The sequence below is a fragment of the Synchiropus splendidus genome, chromosome 15 (assembly GCF_027744825.2).
Source record: "Synchiropus splendidus isolate RoL2022-P1 chromosome 15, RoL_Sspl_1.0, whole genome shotgun sequence".
Lineage (NCBI taxonomy): Eukaryota > Metazoa > Chordata > Actinopteri > Syngnathiformes > Callionymidae > Synchiropus > Synchiropus splendidus.
The window spans coordinates 1,821,273-1,838,886 of NC_071348.1; the positions used below are offsets into that span (position 1 = coordinate 1,821,273).

At 47.4% G+C, this 17,614-nt stretch overlaps 4 protein-coding genes across 6 annotated transcripts; all 4 read left to right on the forward strand.

The window, feature by feature from the left end:
- The first annotated feature begins 1,317 nt into the window (after positions 1 to 1,317).
- wdtc1 (WD and tetratricopeptide repeats 1) lies at positions 1,318 to 7,733 on the forward strand. 2 transcript variants are annotated; one of them, XM_053887970.1, is made up of 17 exons: positions 1,318 to 1,470; positions 2,008 to 2,138; positions 2,512 to 2,595; positions 2,679 to 2,725; positions 2,903 to 3,014; positions 3,510 to 3,697; positions 3,766 to 3,948; positions 4,017 to 4,111; positions 4,184 to 4,299; positions 4,364 to 4,439; positions 4,519 to 4,612; positions 5,426 to 5,596; positions 5,664 to 5,899; positions 5,967 to 6,135; positions 6,369 to 6,561; positions 6,646 to 6,858; positions 6,962 to 7,733. In XM_053887970.1, the coding sequence occupies exons 1-16, from the start codon at positions 1,434 to 1,436 to the stop codon at positions 6,841 to 6,843; spliced, it is 2,130 nt and encodes a 709-aa protein (XP_053743945.1). In that variant the 5' UTR covers positions 1,318 to 1,433; the 3' UTR covers positions 6,844 to 6,858; positions 6,962 to 7,733. The 2 variants fall into 2 exon arrangements, with proteins under 2 accessions (XP_053743945.1, XP_053743944.1); XM_053887969.1 differs by having other exon boundaries at positions 6,646 to 7,733.
- A 1,353-nt stretch (positions 7,734 to 9,086) lies between these two features.
- tmem222a (transmembrane protein 222a) lies at positions 9,087 to 11,162 on the forward strand. The gene is made up of 6 exons (XM_053887981.1): positions 9,087 to 9,267; positions 9,406 to 9,490; positions 9,907 to 9,938; positions 10,008 to 10,104; positions 10,183 to 10,313; positions 11,016 to 11,162. Exons 1-6 carry the CDS (start codon positions 9,149 to 9,151, stop codon positions 11,101 to 11,103), a joined length of 552 nt encoding a protein of 183 aa, XP_053743956.1. The 5' UTR covers positions 9,087 to 9,148; the 3' UTR covers positions 11,104 to 11,162.
- A 416-nt stretch (positions 11,163 to 11,578) lies between these two features.
- Positions 11,579 to 13,003, forward strand: LOC128746636 (trophoblast glycoprotein-like). Its single transcript, XM_053843833.1, has 2 exons — positions 11,579 to 11,967; positions 12,025 to 13,003. The coding sequence occupies exons 1-2, from the start codon at positions 11,717 to 11,719 to the stop codon at positions 13,001 to 13,003; spliced, it is 1,230 nt and encodes a 409-aa protein (XP_053699808.1). The 5' UTR covers positions 11,579 to 11,716.
- A 1,066-nt stretch (positions 13,004 to 14,069) lies between these two features.
- kdf1a (keratinocyte differentiation factor 1a) lies at positions 14,070 to 17,227 on the forward strand. Of its 2 annotated transcripts, none has more exons than XM_053887975.1 (4): positions 14,070 to 14,366; positions 14,603 to 15,639; positions 15,816 to 15,890; positions 16,549 to 17,227. In XM_053887975.1, exons 2-4 carry the CDS (start codon positions 14,622 to 14,624, stop codon positions 16,632 to 16,634), a joined length of 1,179 nt encoding a protein of 392 aa, XP_053743950.1. In that variant the 5' UTR covers positions 14,070 to 14,366; positions 14,603 to 14,621; the 3' UTR covers positions 16,635 to 17,227. The 2 variants fall into 2 exon arrangements, with proteins under 2 accessions (XP_053743950.1, XP_053743951.1); XM_053887976.1 differs by lacking the exon at positions 16,549 to 17,227 and adding an exon at positions 16,398 to 16,525.
- Positions 17,228 to 17,614: the final 387 nt, after the last annotated feature.

The following is a 17,614-nucleotide window of genomic DNA, read 5'->3' on the forward strand; positions in this document are numbered from 1 at the left end:
AAACAATCCAACCGTACCAAAATGTTAAATCCCACTGGTACCTTTTGAACCAAGTTATACGCATACAAATCAATTAGAAAAATATTTGGGTTGTGATTAAGGGTCACCCAAAATCAGTTTTCCCCTCAGGGCGACAACCGGGGGTCGGCCGACCCACTTATGTTAAATGGGTCAACCCACTTATTATGGCGTCCAGTTGACCTGGAAAAACCTCAGTATTCCCATGTAAGCAGGGTTCTCTTCACGTTGACTGCTGCCCCCACGACCTCACTTTGGACAAGCTGAAAATCATTAATTTATCAGGATACTTTATTGTTTATTGTGAATCCAGGAAGAAACAACCAACCTATCGGGTGGCTTTACATCATCATCATCACAATGCAAAAAATTCTCAGTATCAATAGTAGTCAGTAAATGGACGTAAAAAAAATCTGTATTTTCAGTGACTATACATATGTTCAACTGTATATATACTGTATATAACTGTATATATATATATATGTATGTATATATAACTGTATATATATATATATATATATATATATATATATATATATATATATATATATATATATATATATATATATATATATATATATATATATATATATATATATATCCATCAACTGTTCCGTTATAATCCCAGGTGTATGTGTTGATCATGAACTATATTGCAGTAGGCAGTCATCTGGCAGTGGTCAGAACCTGTCAGACATGGGACAAGCAGGGACAAAGACAGGGTGAGATCAGAACTGGCCACAGCAAGAGTGATGTAAGAAGCAAGCTAAGGTGTACAGCCGATGATGTCAGAATCACCCATTTGTCGTCTCTCTTGAATACGTGAAGAAGAAGAATGCGTTCCTTTCTCTTCCACCCAGACAGCAGACAGCTAATATTATTATATTATAAGTCTGCTTTGGAGAAGTGTCAGTTTATTATCTATTTGAGCCAAACAAGAGAAGATTGTTATTTGGTGTCTTGAGATAACACTGTTTACAAGGGCAGATACTGAGAAGAAAGTCGGAGGAAATCATCGGGTAAACTTTTTGGGATTTTGTTTCCATCTCAGTTGCTGTGTTAAAATTCTCTAAAACACCCTCAATATCATTATAAAATAAAATTCTAAACGCGCAGTAAGAATCATAGCCGTCATTCTTTCTTCAAAAACATTATTGAGCAATTAAACTTTCTACATACAGTATTTCCTAAATCACGTTTCTTAGATGACAAAAAGCAAAACGTGTCGCGCTATTTCAATTTTACTTTGAAACAAAGACGCAGAAAGAGTTTCATCATCAGCTTCCGGTCAGTGGGAGGAGCTTCCGTCCCAGTCAGATCAGGTTTATCTGCGAGAATTTGTCAACAAACTCGCACACAGTGAGATTACATAGCTTTCATCAATGGACACGTTCTGAACACAGCTTCACTGTCTCATGCAGGATGGTGGTGACGAACACGCGCTCGTAAATGGTAAATACTGCCTTGCTAACATGAAGTGTTGGGTTTGTTTAGCTAGCAAGGTAACGCCAGCTACTGAAGGCTCTCTGTATGGCCTGAAAGTGTTCAGCCAATATGAAGTTGGGCTCCTCAAAAAGGTTCAAAGTAAACACTCTGGGCTTCTTCTCCTACATGGTTACTTTGCCATATTGCCCAGCGCTGGAATAGCTGTCTGTAGCTAGCGAGACTTAGCTACAGAAATCATAGTGTGAGAAAAAGCTGTTTACCAAGTTCTCTAACGTTCCGTGCAATGTGGCTATCTAATGCGGGATTTTGGTGATCAATGTAACGTGCACGTATAATGTTAATTTCATATATTACAATTTAAGCAAAAAATACAAACTTTTCTGTGCAGGTGATAATCTAACTCTGGTGTTCCATGAAAGGTTCATTCTTACAGGATAATGTGCTCGAAAGTACTTAAAAGGGCAATGCAGTTGTTCTGAATTCACACTGTTCTTGACCTTCTTGCTTAGTGTGTAACCTAACGTTTTTTCTTTTGCTCTGCAGTTCCATCCAAGGATAGACAGAGTGGTAGCTGCCCCAGCTGTGATCCTAAATCTCTGTATAGAACCCTGACTGAAAGGGACGTCATGGCTTCTGTCAATATCACCCGCGATATCCTGCACAGGCAGATCAGGGTATGAATGCAATCTCTCAGACTCCTGGCACTGAACACACGTGATTGGTTTGTGTTCCAACAACGCTCAAATAATGCTGTTGCACATCTCATTTCTGGCCATATATTGTAAGCTGTCAAGCTTAAAGGTTTGAAATAGACTTGGAAAAAAATTAGATTCAGGTGAGCGGCCTCCTGTCAATGAATTAATACAGCCACCACAATATCCACTGTGCACTGCCTTAGCAACCGATCAACTTATTTATGTGCATTTAGTGTCAACAGTTAATGTAGTATGGCTGTACTGAAATAGCAATTTCCGAGTTTCAAAACATGTTTTGTAGTTTGCCTGAGTCAAACCAGGTGATTTTTTTTTGTTGCTGTGATGTGTGCAGGACAAGACAGCCCCTGGCTTCCAGAGGCACTACCATGTGACTGACGCGCTCATCAAGAGGCTCGGACTGGAAGCGGAACTTAAGGTCAGCACATCAGTGTGCATCCATGCTCACAGTGAAACTTGATTTCACATTGGTCGGCACATTTGTGCTCATGATGTCTGCAGGGACACGCTGGCTGCGTGAACTGCCTGGAATGGAATGAACGTGGAGAGTAAGTATCAATGCCGGGGTCCGTTCATGTGCGAGAGGTGAATGTGTTGATTCATTCTGATGCTGTCCAAAGTGTGAAAGCCAACTTCCACGTCCTTCCCAGTGCCTGCATTAGAAGTCCTGAATGTGTTGTATGCTTTGAAGGTCTGTTGAGCTGAAATGTGTGTTATTCTTTCAGCCTGCTGGCCTCCGGCTCTGATGACCAGCACGCCATTGTCTGGGATCCATTTAAACAAAAAGCACTTACAGTTATGAAAACTGGTCACGCTGCCAACGTATTCTCTGTAAAGGTAAGGAGAGGTCTGTGATGTATTGTCTCATTCATAGCATTTTCATTGAGATGGGGGCTGAAGAGGAGTGAAGACGTGAAAACAAGTATTTGGGATCCGTCATCAGGAGTAGTGGACTGAGATCCTGGGAAGCGAAGAAGAGAGTGCAGCCAGTGAGGAGAAGACTGTATGCAGCAAGAGTTAAAGGGAATTAAGTTTTATTTCTTGCAAGGATTTTTGAAAGGATTGGTGGCGGTTTGCTCTGCTTCACACGTTATAACATCTCCAGTCATTCATTTGTCATAGTCATCCTGTAGCTTCACGACCATCTGAAGTGAGGAGTTACTTGTTGGGAGCTATAGTATAAAAACAAGCACCTGCTCATCAAATTTGGGTGGCAATGTTACCACGGAAACAAGACTAATATATGTATGAATCATTGATGTTGTAGGTAGGAATTATCGTGTAATTAACCCTTTGCTTTGTTGTGTTCACCCTTCATCTGTGTCTCCACAGTTCCTCCCTCACACTGAGGACAGAATTTTGATAACCGGTGCGGCCGACACCAAGGTGCACGTGCATGACCTGTCGGTGAAGGAAACCATTCATATGTTCTCTGATCATACCAACAGAGTCAAACGCATAGCCACAGCGCCCATGTGGCCCAACACCTTCTGGAGCGCAGCGGAGGATGGCATCATTAGGTTAGAGCTCGGGACTGGGGCTTACCGCCATGTCCCGACCTCATCACTCAGTGGTGCTGTGTTCACAGACAATATGATTTACGGGACAGCAGCAAGCGCTCCGAGGTGCTGATTGACCTGACTGAGTTCTGTGGTCAGCTGGTGGAAGCCAAGTGCTTAGCTGTCAATCCGCAAGACAACAACTACCTGGCGGTGGGGGCCACTGGCCCTTTTGTTCGCCTCTACGACATCCGCATGATAAACAACTACAGGTTGGTGAGCGCTCCCGGAACGGTCGAATGTCGCAGCCCTGGTGGTCACGTTTGTCCCTCCTGCTCAGGAAATCCCTGAGTCAGAGCACCTCGGCAGCCGTGCAAACCTTATCTGAACCACAGAAGCCCATCCCAGTTGGCGCCGGACAGTATTACGTTGCAGGTTGGTCTCACGCTCTTGATTGTTTAGTTATGTCATGAGCAGTCTGCAAATATGCTTCCTGTCATCTCCCAGGACACCTGCCAGTCAAGCTTCCAGACTACAATAACCGCTTGAGGGTTCTGGTGGCGACGTATGTCACCTTCAGTCCGGACGGCACGGAGCTGCTGGTCAACATGGGAGGAGAGCAGGTGCGTGTTCTCAAACTGAATCCAGGAATCTGTTTTTTTAAACCGCTGTTTGCTGACTCTGCAGGTGTACCTGTTTGATCTGACCTTCAAGCAACGACCTTACACTTTTTACCTCCCCAAAAAGTGCCAAACATCAACAGGTGAGTCACACGGCACACTCTTTGACCTGCTCTGCAGCTAGAAAATCTGCTCATCTAGATGTTGGTTTTGCATTGACAGAAGTACAGAATGGAAAGACGACAAACGGCGTCTCCAGTCGGATTCACTTGCCAGCCAGCCACATTCAGTTGGTGGAAAACAAGCTGAGATGGAGGTAAATATACAACGTTGTTTGTCATGTTCTGTGAATGATGAATGAGTTCACCTGCGAGATAAACAGTGGAGCGCTGGTGAGTTAGGGCTAGGGCTTTACTCATCAGTGGCCTGTTTCATGGTCGCACTCCAGCGTCGTCTCAGGCAACTTTTGTCAACAGTTGTCAGTGTCTACCTGTTTTGGCGGGTCCCACACAGTGGTTAACGCTTAAGCCAGTCGCCATGACAACATCCCCTGAAAAGGAAAAACTTGATTGAAGTTGTAAATTTGAAGTTTTTGAACCTCAAAAATGAAACTGACACTCAGTGACATTCCGAACACATCAAACTGTGTTTGGCAATCACTGTGCTGTCTTGGTTTTTCCAGAGGAGATACAGGACTGTAATGTGAAAATCAACGCCCCCCCAGCTGGTTTACCAACCGACTTTCTGTATGAAATTTATTCCATTCTGAACCTTTCATAATCCAATATAACTTCCAGCAATGGGGGACAATATCATTTCGTCTTTCAACAACTTTGTTGACCACTTTATTGTCCCAAAGTTTAATGACTGTATTTCGCAATAGAACGTCAAACAGCGCCATCTAGTAGTTGAAACTATAATGTGCAAGAAAAGGTTTTATGGAACTGCAGATGAGTCGCCTCCCCACGCACCTCTCCTCAGCCAATAACACTGGTTTTGTTCAGAGATATTGTGAGAGGCATCAAACCATGGAGTATTTCCTGGAAGAAAATTGAGAACCAATAGCTTGTTTGTGTCACTGATTTGTTTGTAGTGTTTCCACTCATGACCATTCACGGCTCTGTCACAGTTCTGCTGAGCTTCCTCCACATTTGGAGAAGATCAAGCTGCGAGCCAACGACGCGTTTGCTCGGCAGCAGTGGACAGAGGCCATCCAGCTGTACAGCTTGGGAATCCATCACTCCAGCAGCAACGCTATGCTCTATGGAAACAGGGCTGCAGCCTACATGAAGCGGAAATGGTGAGCCTGAGCTGCGATGTATACCTCCCGGTGGGAGTCTCATTGGCCTGTTTGTTGGGGGCCACAGGGATGGAGACCACTACGACGCGCTGAGAGACTGCCTGAGGGCCCTGACGCTCAACCCCAGCCATCTAAAGGCTCATTTCAGACTGGCCCGTTGTCTGTTTGAGCTGAATTATGTGCCTGAGGCCTTGGACTGCCTGGATGATTTCAAAGGGAAGTTTCCGGAGCAGGCCAACAGCAGCGCTTGTGACGCCCTGGATAAGGACATCAGGGCTTCACTCCTCTCCAAGTCCAATTCAGGTGGGACGACAGTGTGTGTGTGTGTGGTTCGTGATGAGCAAAGAAAGACGGGATCATTGGTCGACAGATGATGAGAGGAGCAGCAGCAGCTCGTTCCGGCAGCAGTCCACGTATCGAAAGGAGTCTGTCCCGGAGGACGAGCTGATCCTCAGACAGCTGAGCTACGACTACAAGTACAGATACTGCGGTCACTGCAACACCACCACTGATATCAAGGAGGCCAACTTCTTTGGAAGGTATGTAGGAATTGCAGTCTGTGGAAGCACCACTTGGGGGCAGCGTGGAGACACGAAGGAAAGCTCCCTGATATTCCTGCTCCTATTGTCTGGCACAATGTGAAATGTAAACGCACTCACAAGGCAACAGCTGCTGAGCATGTGTGTGGGCGGGGCTTCCCGTCATTCTCTGTTCACTTCACTGAAATGCTCTTGTTCTGCACTTCACGTTTCGGTTGAACTCTTGGCTGCAGCAAAGGCCAGTACATTGTCAGTGGCTCCGACGACGGCTCCTTTTTCATCTGGGAAAAGGAGACAACAAATCTGGTGAGGATCCTGCAGGGGGACGTGTCCATCGTCAACTGCCTCCAGCCGCACCCCAGCTACTGCTTTCTGGCGTCCAGCGGGATAGAGACCGTGGTCAGATTATGGAACCCACGTCCGGAGGTGCGGCCATATTGCACACTTCTCACACTTACAGGTCATGGCCCCTGAGCTGCAGCTCATACTTCTGTGTCTATGATTCGGCAGATAGAGAGTGAGTACGGACGTGTGGTGGAGGACATGGAGGCGGCCGCGCTGGCCAATCAGAGGCGCATGAATGCCGATCCTCTGGAGGTCATGCTGCTCAACATGGGGTATCGCATCACGGGACTGGGGGGCATCGGGCCGGAGGGTTCTGACGATGAGGAGGGCTCGGAGGGACAGGTTCAGTGTCGGCCCAGCTAAGGACGCTTCCGGAAGGTGCAGCGCGTGAAACCCCAGCTTTCATTTAAAACTACTTTGAACACAGAGTGGGACTTATGTCACATTTTGCACTATGCATCATCCTCCCCTGTTCCCACAGAGGATCAGGCCGATGGGGAGAGGAGTTCATCAGGTTTAAGAAGACAAAGTCTCTGTGCCCTTCAGAGCACCTACACACCTCAGCAGTGGCAGGGAAGCGCCCGCTGAGGAGAGCACCTTTCAGAAGGACCTCAGCCTCCAAAATCTTCTGTTGGATTCACTCAACATGCCAGTGAGAGGTTCAGCGTGCCGACCTATTTTCAGGTCCGTGTTCAGGTGCTGTTTGAGGAGTCAGTGCCAACGAGTTGCAGAACAAGTCTTTTGTTTAGCATTTCATCTTCATAGGAAGCCAAGTATCAACTGTAGTTTATAAAAGCTCCATTCAAGACTGTTCAGTTCATTCATGCTTTGTTGCCAAAGATGGCACCTTGGATTCCATGACCAATGATCTTTGTTGTCTTCTGTGTTGCTTCCAACAGACTTGTGTGTGTGAAACTCAAGCATAGCACATTTTATCAAGATCCAAGTATTAGACGAAGATTTTGTTTCAGTTCCGTTACCCTTGCGTTCAACCTCATGCTTATTTAAATGCTGTTTGTGGGGTGAAGTGTGGAAACCATCAGGTGTGTGGCTCCAGTGTGCATCCTGCTTGCACAGATTTCTGTGGTTGACTGAGACACGGTGGTGACCGCTGCTTTGGTTGGCTCTTCACAACAGTCGAATGTGGGCGGGGCGTGTAGCTGGGGTGAAGCGACTCTCGGCTTCCGTGTGTTTTACTTTGGTCCTTAACTTTTCACTGTTGAATCAGTTGTCAAAGTAAAAAGAACAACAAACGTCTGCTGCAGCTTCATTTGCTCTCACACACACTCACTGTATTTAGTGTAGGATCAACTGTATGTTCCCTAGCCAGAGTGATCCCCAAAACCACTGTTTCCACTGATGCAATCTTTAGTTCATGATCCAGTTTTTGGACTTAATGGGAGGAAAAAGGTGAAATAAATTAGGTTTTTCATTCATTAGTTTAATTTCATTAAATTAGTTGATTCAAGTTCAATTCATTGTTCATTGGTGGATTTTGCTTTGGGTTTAGAACAAGTTAGAAAATCCCTCCATCAACCTATGAGCGTTGCCTTCTTGCTCGGCTCTCCTCCTGTGGAAGCCAGAGACTATCATAAAAAAAAAGTGCAGCCGATCCTCTAAACCTGAAGCTGCTTCACTGCATAGATCAATTAGGTTGGTGCAGTCCACCTCATTATAGCCTGCCAGGGGTTCGTTGAGCAAGGCGTCATACCCCGTCAGAGTTGCACAACAGCCGCGGCGAGGCTGTTGCAACAGTAACTAGGCCGGCAAGATTGAATGTGGGTGAGGCAACGCTGTGAACTTTCTGCCTTCCTGCTCATGAATCAGTGTCAGCTCTCCCTGTCTGCTTTTGCTGACTATTAGGCAACAAATATGTGTGCACAGTACATCACCATTAGAATTTACAGGATGGGACGCTGCTGTAATGAGGTGACCCAGCTCCCACAGCAGTGGAGGTCACGGTTCACACGCTAATAAGTATCATGCTGATGTCTGACAGATTTGGTCAGAATGTTCGGATCCCTGTGGGGTTTGGCTTTATTTGGCTCTTCAATTCTAACTTCATATTATATATCTCAAATCAAAAAATGAACTGACATATCTACAGTCAGCAATAAGCAGAAACTGACTAGTTCCCTATTATGATGATGATGATTATTATACAAACAAAGTATTGTTAATAATGCTTTTAACGGACTAAAGATATTAGTAAGTTATTACTAAAGGAAATAACTATTTATTGGCAGGGTAGATACTGTGCAACTAGTTTTTGTAAATACAGTTTATCCACATTTGGAAAAAAAATGGAAGTAATATTATTACATTTTTAGCTCATCCTTTCAACGTCTTAAATTCTATCCATAGCGCAGCTACAACAGAGGAATTTCTCAAGTGAAGAAACACAAAAACAAAATCTATGGTTGTGTTTATGTAATTTTTCGTTTAAATTTAATAGCCAGCTCAACATACATTTCTCAGGATTGGTTCTTAGGTTTAGCTAACGAACGAAGTGTTTCAATATCAAATGTAAAAGCATTCCAAACCACAAATAAGTGGTCAGTAAAGGCAGCACTTACAGTAACAACGGGCTGATGGTGCGTTCACGGCCGGAGCGGTCGTTCCTCGAAACTCCTCCATACGTCACTAGCCTGCTGTCACTAGGGCAGTGATGGCGGAGGAGGACGACGTCGATATCATGATGAACTACCACGGGGATTTCCTAAGAAACGACAGGAAGAGCACTCGCTATCCCTTCTGCATAGTCTGGACGCCCATTCCTCTTTTGTCGTAAGCCGAGTCCCGTTTGTTCTTGTCACCATGTTAGCGGAGCCGCACGAGCTAAAGCGTTAGCCGCCAGTCCAGCTAAAGGATGCGTTTGTGTGTCGAGACAGAGCGAGTCATTCACTCTGGGTCTTGGTTCTGCAGGTGGGTGCTGCCCTTCATCGGTCACATGGGCATCTGCACCTCTTCTGGGGTCATCCGAGATTTCGCTGGCTCCTATTACGTCTCGGTGACTATTGATCATTCTACACCCGAAGAAAGCAGTTTGTATTCACCCCCGACGTCTCTTAATCTTGACAAAAATCAAGTATATGTGTGATATAGGTTTGATTCATGAAGTTGCATTACTGAAATATTCTTACATTAATAACAAACGCAACCACGCGCTAATATAGCAAACATATTGTAATTGGAAAGACTGGGCTCAACATTCACACAACACACATAGTTGCTGCTTGTGATCATTATCTTTATTATTTAACTTTATTAAATTATTGTTGCAGCAGAAGTCGAAATGGTGAACTGAAGAGTAATGAATTGTCAGAAAAATAGATGAAGAAAAATACTGCAAACTTGTTTTTAAATTGTCACTGTAAATAAGGTGGTTGCCAGTCAACAGCAATGCGTTGTGCTTCTCTTCTGCAGGAGGACAACATGGGCTTCGGCAGACCGACAAAGTAAGTCACGAGCAGCCAATATAAGATACCCTGCTCATATACGCTGTTTTTGAAAACGCATGTCTGCAGGTACTGGAAGCTGGATGTGGACAAAGTGTGTGGAAATGGTGCAGCCACGTGGGACAAAGCTGTGCATGATGCTTCTGAGGAATACAAGTGCAGGCCTGTAAGATGAGTCTCACTTTTAATGTACACAAGCACCTTTTACTGACTGGAAAAAAAAACTCTTGTTGTGTCCTGGAAGCATAACCTGTGCTTCGATAACTGCCATTCCCACGTGGCCATGGCGCTCAACCTCATGCGCTACAACAACAGTACCTCCTGGAACATGGTGAAGCTGTGTGCGCTCTCGCTCATCCATGGGAGACACGTCAGGTGAGAAGCTTTGTGAGCGAAAATGACTCCACTCTGACTCAGAGCTTGTTGATGGACGGGTGGTGGAGGAAGAGCTTTGGCTCCTTCCCTCACCTGTGGTTTGACTAGGGACGACTTCTTGATCAGTATCAGTATTTGACTTGTCTGATTGTAAGCAAACAAGATGGACCTGGAGAGACTGATGACTAGAACATGGATCACTTTGGACCTGGATAAGTTAATTCACTGCTGGAGCTTGGTGAGAGCAGCAGTAGCAGCATGGAGACTGAGGGAAGCGAAAGCCTGTCTAGCAGGAAGAAACGTATTGAAGCAGCGGACGGAGCAAACGCTTCATCAGGCCGACGTCTTCATCACAAATGGATCTCTCACGTTTGTGCTCCTGACAGTTGCTTGCACAAAGAAACATATGGCCCAGAGAAGCCCCCTCATTATTCTCTGCTGACCCACATAGGGAAAGCTCGCGTCACAGTTGGTGCTGCCTCCGCACATGCTCTCCCACGGCTCTTTCAAACCAACAGGGAGTCGTGCAATTCATCTCTGACAGAGGCGCTACCCTTGGTGTCACCACTTCGAGGTCACCTTTCCGCTGGGGCTCCCTGCATGCAGGCAGATTAGAGACTCACCTCTCATGTCCTTGTCTGTTTTCTACCTCCACTGCTTATTCTATCAAGTTTCCTGATGGTGACTCTCATCTTCCTCCAGCTGGGGTGCGGTCCTCAAGACTTGGCTGCCCTTCTTCATGCTGTTCGGAGCCCTCGCCATGTTCATCGTCACCATCAACCTGCACTGAGACGGCGCTGATCCAAAATTGTATTCTTTTCATTCTATTTATTAAAGTTTGTAAACCCCACAGCGTGTCTGTGCTTTTTGCCTCCGTAGGAAACAATGGGGGCAGACCACTTCCGCGTGCATTTTTCATCATCCACGAGCCGCTAATGTACATTTCAGGAATGAAAAATGGAAGCGACAGCGTGGATCAGTGGATCTATAGCTTGTGAGGACGCATCGATATCTAACTAAACATAGATCAATGAGGTGTGTGGGCAGGAATTGTGACAAGGCGTCTGTCAATGGAAGATTTCTTGATGTGATTTAATGATTATTTGAACACAGCACGATGCATGAATGTGTTCATGTAATCAGCTCACAGTTGTGTCTATATTGGTGCATTTAAAAAGTGGCTGAGGCAGAGTGCATCTATGAATAGACTCCCCTGGATGCCCTGACCATTCTCTGTGCCTTTAAGTGGGCTGCACATTTTTTTTCCTCTAGCAGATTCCGCCTGATATGAACAACCCTGACTTTAGAGGGGAGCCTTCATACCCCGAGTGGAGGAGCCGGGACTAGCACGGGAGTGGCTCTGGCATCACTGCTGTCTCAGCTCTTTGATTTCTCCTTCAGAGATGCGTGTCACCACCGTGCTTTTGCTGCTGTTCTGCGCTCAGTGCCGGAGCTCTCCGTGTCCTGCTGGGTGTGAGTGCTTCACCGTCACTCGTACGGTCAAATGCGTCTCGCAGAATCTTGTGTCGGTGCCGAGAGGCATCCCAGGGTACGCGAGGACAGTCGTCATCACTGGGAACTCGGTTGCCCGGGTCTCCGCTGACTCCCTGACGGAGCTGGGGAACGTCTCCAACCTCATTCTGAGCAGCAATAGGTGAGTGGTGACAGGAATGTGAGATGATGGTGAGACATTAAACTTCTCTGGTTGCAGGGTGACAGAGCTGACCTCACACAGCTTCTCTGCTCTCCTCAACCTCCGTTTCCTGGACCTCAGTGGGAACCAGCTGGCTCTCATCCACCCAGAAGCTCTCAGTATTCCAGGCAGCCCTCTGCAGGAGCTCAACCTGAGTCGGGCTCTCTTCAACTTCACCTCCTTGACGGACCTCACCACGGCGCTGCGTTGGGGGAACCTACAAGGTCTTCTGCGTCTGGACCTCTCCGGAAACCGCCTCGCTCTGCTGCCGCCGGGCATGTTCTCCCACCTCCCGAATCTCCAGCAGCTCATTCTCACCAACAACTCCTTGATGGCTGTTTACACTGGGACCTTCTCCGGCATGAACCACCTGAAGCTGCTGGACCTGACACGGAACAGCTTCAAGACGTTGAGGGTTGATGACCTGCAAGAGCTGGAGAAGCTGGGTGACGTTCAAATCCTGCTCGGCAACAACCCGTACTCCTGCTCCTGCGAGACTCAGACTTTCGTCGCCTGGCTGAATCAGTCGAGAGCCCAGGTGGACCTGGAGGCAGTGAGATGTTCCTCTCCGGCAGCGCTCACCAACACCAGGCTGAGAGGACTCGGGCTTCACAGCTTGGGGTGTGTGGTTCCATTCCAGCCAGAGTTGCACGACATCTCCCTGCAGACCTCCTACGTCTTCCTTGGGCTGGTGCTGGGATTCGTGGGAATGGTCTTCCTCTTTGTGCTCTATCTGAATCGCAAAGGCATGAAGAAGTGGATTAATGAAATGAGGGATGCATGTCGGGACGTTCTGGAGGGATACCACTACAGGTACGAGATCGACTCTGACCCCCGCTTGGGTCACATCGCGGCAGGTAACGGAGGCTCCGCTGCAGCGGTGGCGGCAGCACATTTACGGCCGTCTCTGTCCCAGCAGCTGCCCACTGACACATGCATGGTCCCGACTGAGGCACCCCTGAAGCCTGTCATGACCTCGCCCCCTCAGAGCCTATGATCAGACAGTAGTGCAGCGGTGTAGAGATAATAGTTTAGTTCCATACCACAAGCTTATTTGGAATAATGATACGTTCAAGTGCCTTTTGCATTCTTAAGGCACTCTTTTTTCACATTTCCTGTATATACTATAGATGCCATTAAATATGATCAACATGGTTCAGGTTTGTTTAACTGACTCTGTTTATATGTCATTCTTAAATATGTTCAGTAAAGAATAGATAAAACGCCGTGTCTTTAAAGTGGTTGCAATGTCACCAGGTATTTACACCAGTTTCAAATAAAACCTGAAAGAATTGCCTTCGCTCTGTTGTTGTTTTTGGCCCGCAGAGTGTGTTTCACTGCAGGTGAAGTTGTCCGAGTGTTTCAACTGAAAGAGTGTGTGATTAAGTGTTGCACCGAGGGAAAAATGGGGCAGAATGAAAGATACTGTTGGGAAATACACCTGCTGGCTCTGCAGCTGTGCCTGTCAGACCCACTTGTTTTAATTTGTTGAGCAAGGACAGAAAGTGAGAGGGAAGAAGTGCAGTTATAATCATATCCATCATGGCAATATGTGTGTGATAGCTTCTAACCCACATTTTTCTGAACAAATGACTTATTTTTTTCTCACGTAATTTTTGGCTTATTATTAATATCATCTATATCTATATGTGTAATTTCATTTTCTTAAATATATACATATTATCGAATTATGCAGTGTGTGTCTCGCATTTTCTTATTTGTATCATTGTGATTGACTTTACATCTACATTTTTTTTATCGCGGGCATTTTTTGTCAGTTGAACAATAAATATTTGTTTTATTTTGAATGTATATTACAAAATCAGTTACGAACTTTAACATTTGACACGAACAATAAAATTGATCAGAATTAAATTATTATCTAAATTAATGCTATATAATGAATTCACAAAAAGGTTTTGTGACATATATGTCTAGTTAAAATTCGTTATTGCGGTAAAATGATGCAGCAGTTTTCATTATTTACACGATGGCGTCTTCTTCTACGCCTTTTTATCCGCCCAGTGTGACGTCACCGCCTACCTGTATGTGGGTGTCGGAGCTGCTGTTAGCAGGAGCCGCAGGTAAAAGCCCAACATCAGCCCAATCTCGGCTCAGCTTCACTCGAAATAAACTCAAGAGGAGCGAACGCGGATGGGTTTCGCAGCAGCGGCCGTTTACACCTGCGATCCGTGGAGTTAAATCCCCCGGGAAGTTGCTTTTTCGGTTCAAAATTCGTCTCTTTCTGTTTGGAGCGCTAGCCGAGGAAAGTTTTTCTCTCCGGGACTTCCGCAGTTTCGCCACTAATCAGCTCAACTGGGATAGAAACACGTCCAGGAGTGTTTCTTCTTCTTTATGCCGTGAGTCCAAAGTTGCTTGCTGCTGGATCCGTGTTGATGTGGTGGAGTTCGTGAGTGTTTGCCTGCAAACATCCGTAGTTAAACACGCTATAGGGCGCGACGATGAGCAACATATTATGATTCTCGCTGTTGATCGGCTGCCGTCGATCAAACGCTGTGAGAACGTGCATTATTTTCAGAAGCACCAAAGCCGCAGCTCTGTTGTCACGGTGAGTCAAGTGCGGCTCTCTCCTCAGGTTCCAGGCGTTCTGAGCCATGCCTGGCCACAGCAGCAGCAGCAGCAGCGCTCCGCAGGCGTCCCGCCACCACAAACACCAGGGCTCCAGCTCCAGAGCCGCCAAGTACAGTCAGACTCGCACCATATCCAGGGACACGACCACCAGCCAGGACTCTTATCAGGACCACCACCACAGCGAGCACTCCCGCCACTCTGACCTCAAGCATGGCCGCAGAGGTCACCCACGGAACGGCCGCGGCTCAGAGACCATCGGCTTCATACCGGGCTCGGCAGACGGCGCGCCCTCTGGCAGACATGCTTGCGGCTCCTGTGCTTCCATGGGCTGGAGCGGCTGCAAGGCTCTTATCTGCTGTGTGCTGACCTGCGGATTTTACGGCAGCAGGGAGCCCTGCCTGCCGGTCAACGAGAGTTCCACAGACCATCCTCCTAAAGCGGGTGCCGAGACCCACCCTCCGAATGGCATGGCTGTCACCAACCCCACCTGTGGGGTCCCGCTGGAGTCCACAAAAGCACCCCATGCCTCCAAGTTGCCCGCCAGCGACAGTTTCCGCTACCCTGACGTGCGTATCGCCGGTCAGACGGTCCGGTATCCGGTGGCTGCCCCTAAAAGGAACCGCACCCCCGGCAGAGGTGACACCCATCGGCCCATCAGCAACACCAGCCTGTTGTCCCGGGATGACTATGACTTGGATGACCTGAGCGACACGGGCACAGATATTGACTCTCTCATCACCAAGAAGCTCCTGGAGCTGTACGCGCTTCACCAGATCGACCAACTGGCCAAATGCACCTCCGACTCCTCCTTCTCCCGCAAGACCAACGAGATCAGCGAGCTCATCTACAACATCGCTCAGGACTACAACCTGGAGGAGCAGGAGGCAGAGTGCAAGCTGGTGCACGGAGTCATCCGCATCAGCACCCGCAAGGGGAAGAGGAACAAAAGCCATCAGTCGAGCGGGCAGCGGACCAACGGGAGGAACGACGGGACCCTGCCTGACAGCGGCAACGAGACCATGACCTTCATGAGCAGCGACTGTAAGACTCCTCACCACCTCTGCCTTTGCTCGACCACTCTCATATAAGCCATAACACACCAGACGGTCTGCTAATGTTGCTTTAATCCCAGTCAAGTCGGGACACGTGCTGTGGCTGAGGCTGAATCTTCTGAGTCAGATGTGGCAGCTGCTTTACCGTGGCCTCTCTCCTCTCAGTTCCAGAGGTCAAAGTGTCCGAGCAGACGCCGTCCGACGAGCTGGCCAGGAAGATGAGACTGAACAGCGGCAGAAGTGAGTTCTCCCGCGCTCTTTAACATTGTGAGCAGCCAGGCCTGTGTTTTCTCTTGATATCACGCTTAGATGTTGGAGGCTTGTGAAGCCCTCGTGAGAGGTGAAACACTCACCAAGAATGGTCCACTTTCATTTTGAGATTGACTGTTAGGAAGTTTATTTACACCATCTCCAGCCTGTGAGTTTAATTTGAGAGGACTCTGTATGATAGGAAAGGGTTGACTATGGAGTCCAGCTGAGGCGGTGTTTGAGTGTGTGTCCTGTCGGCTCTCTTCTCTCTCTCCACCACACACATTCCTGCCTTTTCTCGCCATCTTACCATCCCCAGCTCATGAGGCCCCTCCTCCCCTGTCTCACACCCACCCATCAGTCCTCTGGCCTCCAGCCCCGTGAACCCGACACCACCTGCCCGAGCGCACCTCTCATTAAATAAATCCCAAATCCAGCTTTATTATCTCATTGTCAGGTCCCACTCCCGTTACAGATGAATGTGGTTGTCTCCTGCAGGTTGAGGTGTCGTGTTGCGGCTCTTTGAATGAGGCTGCACACCATTGTTTCCACAAGCTTCACACAGCAGCGGCGCTGCCTGTTGGTTTAAGCCTTGAGATCTCATCTTGTTTGCCACTGCTTTATCAGGATGTTTGTGTTTATCTCGCAGCTTACTCCTCCAGCAGCGCCACAGCCTACTCCCCGTACATGCACGACACAGAGACGGACTCTTCCGGCGCCCCGCTGCTCCTCTGAAGAAGGAGGTCGGCACTGACCCGAGCGGTTGGTCTCGTCCTCGCTGTTACAGAGCCTTGACCCCGGGCACTTGTAATCCCCTTTAGAGCTGCTCATCTTTGGAGGTTTGCTCTCTCCAGCAAACATTCTCTCAGCACAGTTTTTGTATCGGTTCGACACCGTCCTTGGCTTTCCGTCTTTAAACTCCTCGGACTCACGTTTGGACGAGCAGGATTCTGCCGTATTGTCAAGCCATATTTTATGTATATATTTTCCTGGGTTGTTAAACCTGCTGTGGCGATGAGCCACGTTTTCTAAATAAACGGTGAGTCATGTTTTTACCAGCCTGTTCGTCAAACTTCATTTGTCTTCTTCATCTATTTCCACATTTCGGCCTACTTTTCCTCTTGTAACTGCTGACACACTCCGCTCCCAGGGTCACTGTTGCACCAGCCAGAATTTTCCGCCCTCAGCAAAAACAAAACCTGTTCGTCTGGTTCTAGCAAAAAGGAAATAAAATCCTGGGGTTTGTCTTTGTTGGGAAGACGGCCGTGCAGAAAGCCTACCTGATTTATTGTGGCTTCCTCTGCTCACTCTGCTTTTCATCACTTCATCTCGTGCATCTAAAAGCTAAACTGGCTGCTGAAACCTTCCCAGAGCCTCTTTACATGCAGAATAATCCGAAAGATTGCATTGATATCTCTAATCAAGAAATGATCCCCAAATATATTAGATTTTTCGACATCAGTTTCTGGGGTTGACTATTGTCACAGCGCTGCCTTTGCATCGGGTGTTTGCGGTGCATCACCCCATATCCTCTGGCTCTCTGCCCCCCCCAGCACATTCCTGTTTTACCTGTATGAGCTGTCACGTATGAGACTCACGGTTTCACAACTCGACATGCCACGAAGTCTGCTGGTACATAAGCTGCCTTTGCGTCTACTCTCTGTTCTGGGGATGAAGATTCTTCTGAACTGACGCTCATGAACGTTACTGAGAAA

Coding starts and splice junctions, on each gene's coding strand:
- wdtc1 (XM_053887969.1), top strand. CDS start 1,434: ATGCAGGATGGTGGTGACGAACACGCGCTCGTAAATG. Junction 2,596..2,678: donor GACTGGAAGCGGAACTTAAG/GTCAGCACATCA, acceptor TGATGTCTGCAG/GGACACGCTGGCTGCGTGAA. Junction 3,015..3,509: donor CCAACGTATTCTCTGTAAAG/GTAAGGAGAGGT, acceptor GTGTCTCCACAG/TTCCTCCCTCACACTGAGGA.
- kdf1a (XM_053887975.1), top strand. CDS start 14,622: ATGCCTGGCCACAGCAGCAGCAGCAGCAGCGCTCCGCAGGCGTCCCGC. Junction 15,640..15,815: donor GACCTTCATGAGCAGCGACT/GTAAGACTCCTC, acceptor CTCTCCTCTCAG/TTCCAGAGGTCAAAGTGTCC. Junction 15,891..16,548: donor GAGACTGAACAGCGGCAGAA/GTGAGTTCTCCC, acceptor TTTATCTCGCAG/CTTACTCCTCCAGCAGCGCC.
- tmem222a (XM_053887981.1), top strand. CDS start 9,149: ATGGCGGAGGAGGACGACGTCGATATCATGATGAACTACCACGGGGAT. Junction 9,939..10,007: donor GGCTTCGGCAGACCGACAAA/GTAAGTCACGAG, acceptor GCATGTCTGCAG/GTACTGGAAGCTGGATGTGG. Junction 10,105..10,182: donor AGGAATACAAGTGCAGGCCT/GTAAGATGAGTC, acceptor GTGTCCTGGAAG/CATAACCTGTGCTTCGATAA.
- LOC128746636 (XM_053843833.1), top strand. CDS start 11,717: ATGCGTGTCACCACCGTGCTTTTGCTGCTGTTCTGCGCTCAGTGCCGG. Junction 11,968..12,024: donor CTCATTCTGAGCAGCAATAG/GTGAGTGGTGAC, acceptor CTCTGGTTGCAG/GGTGACAGAGCTGACCTCAC.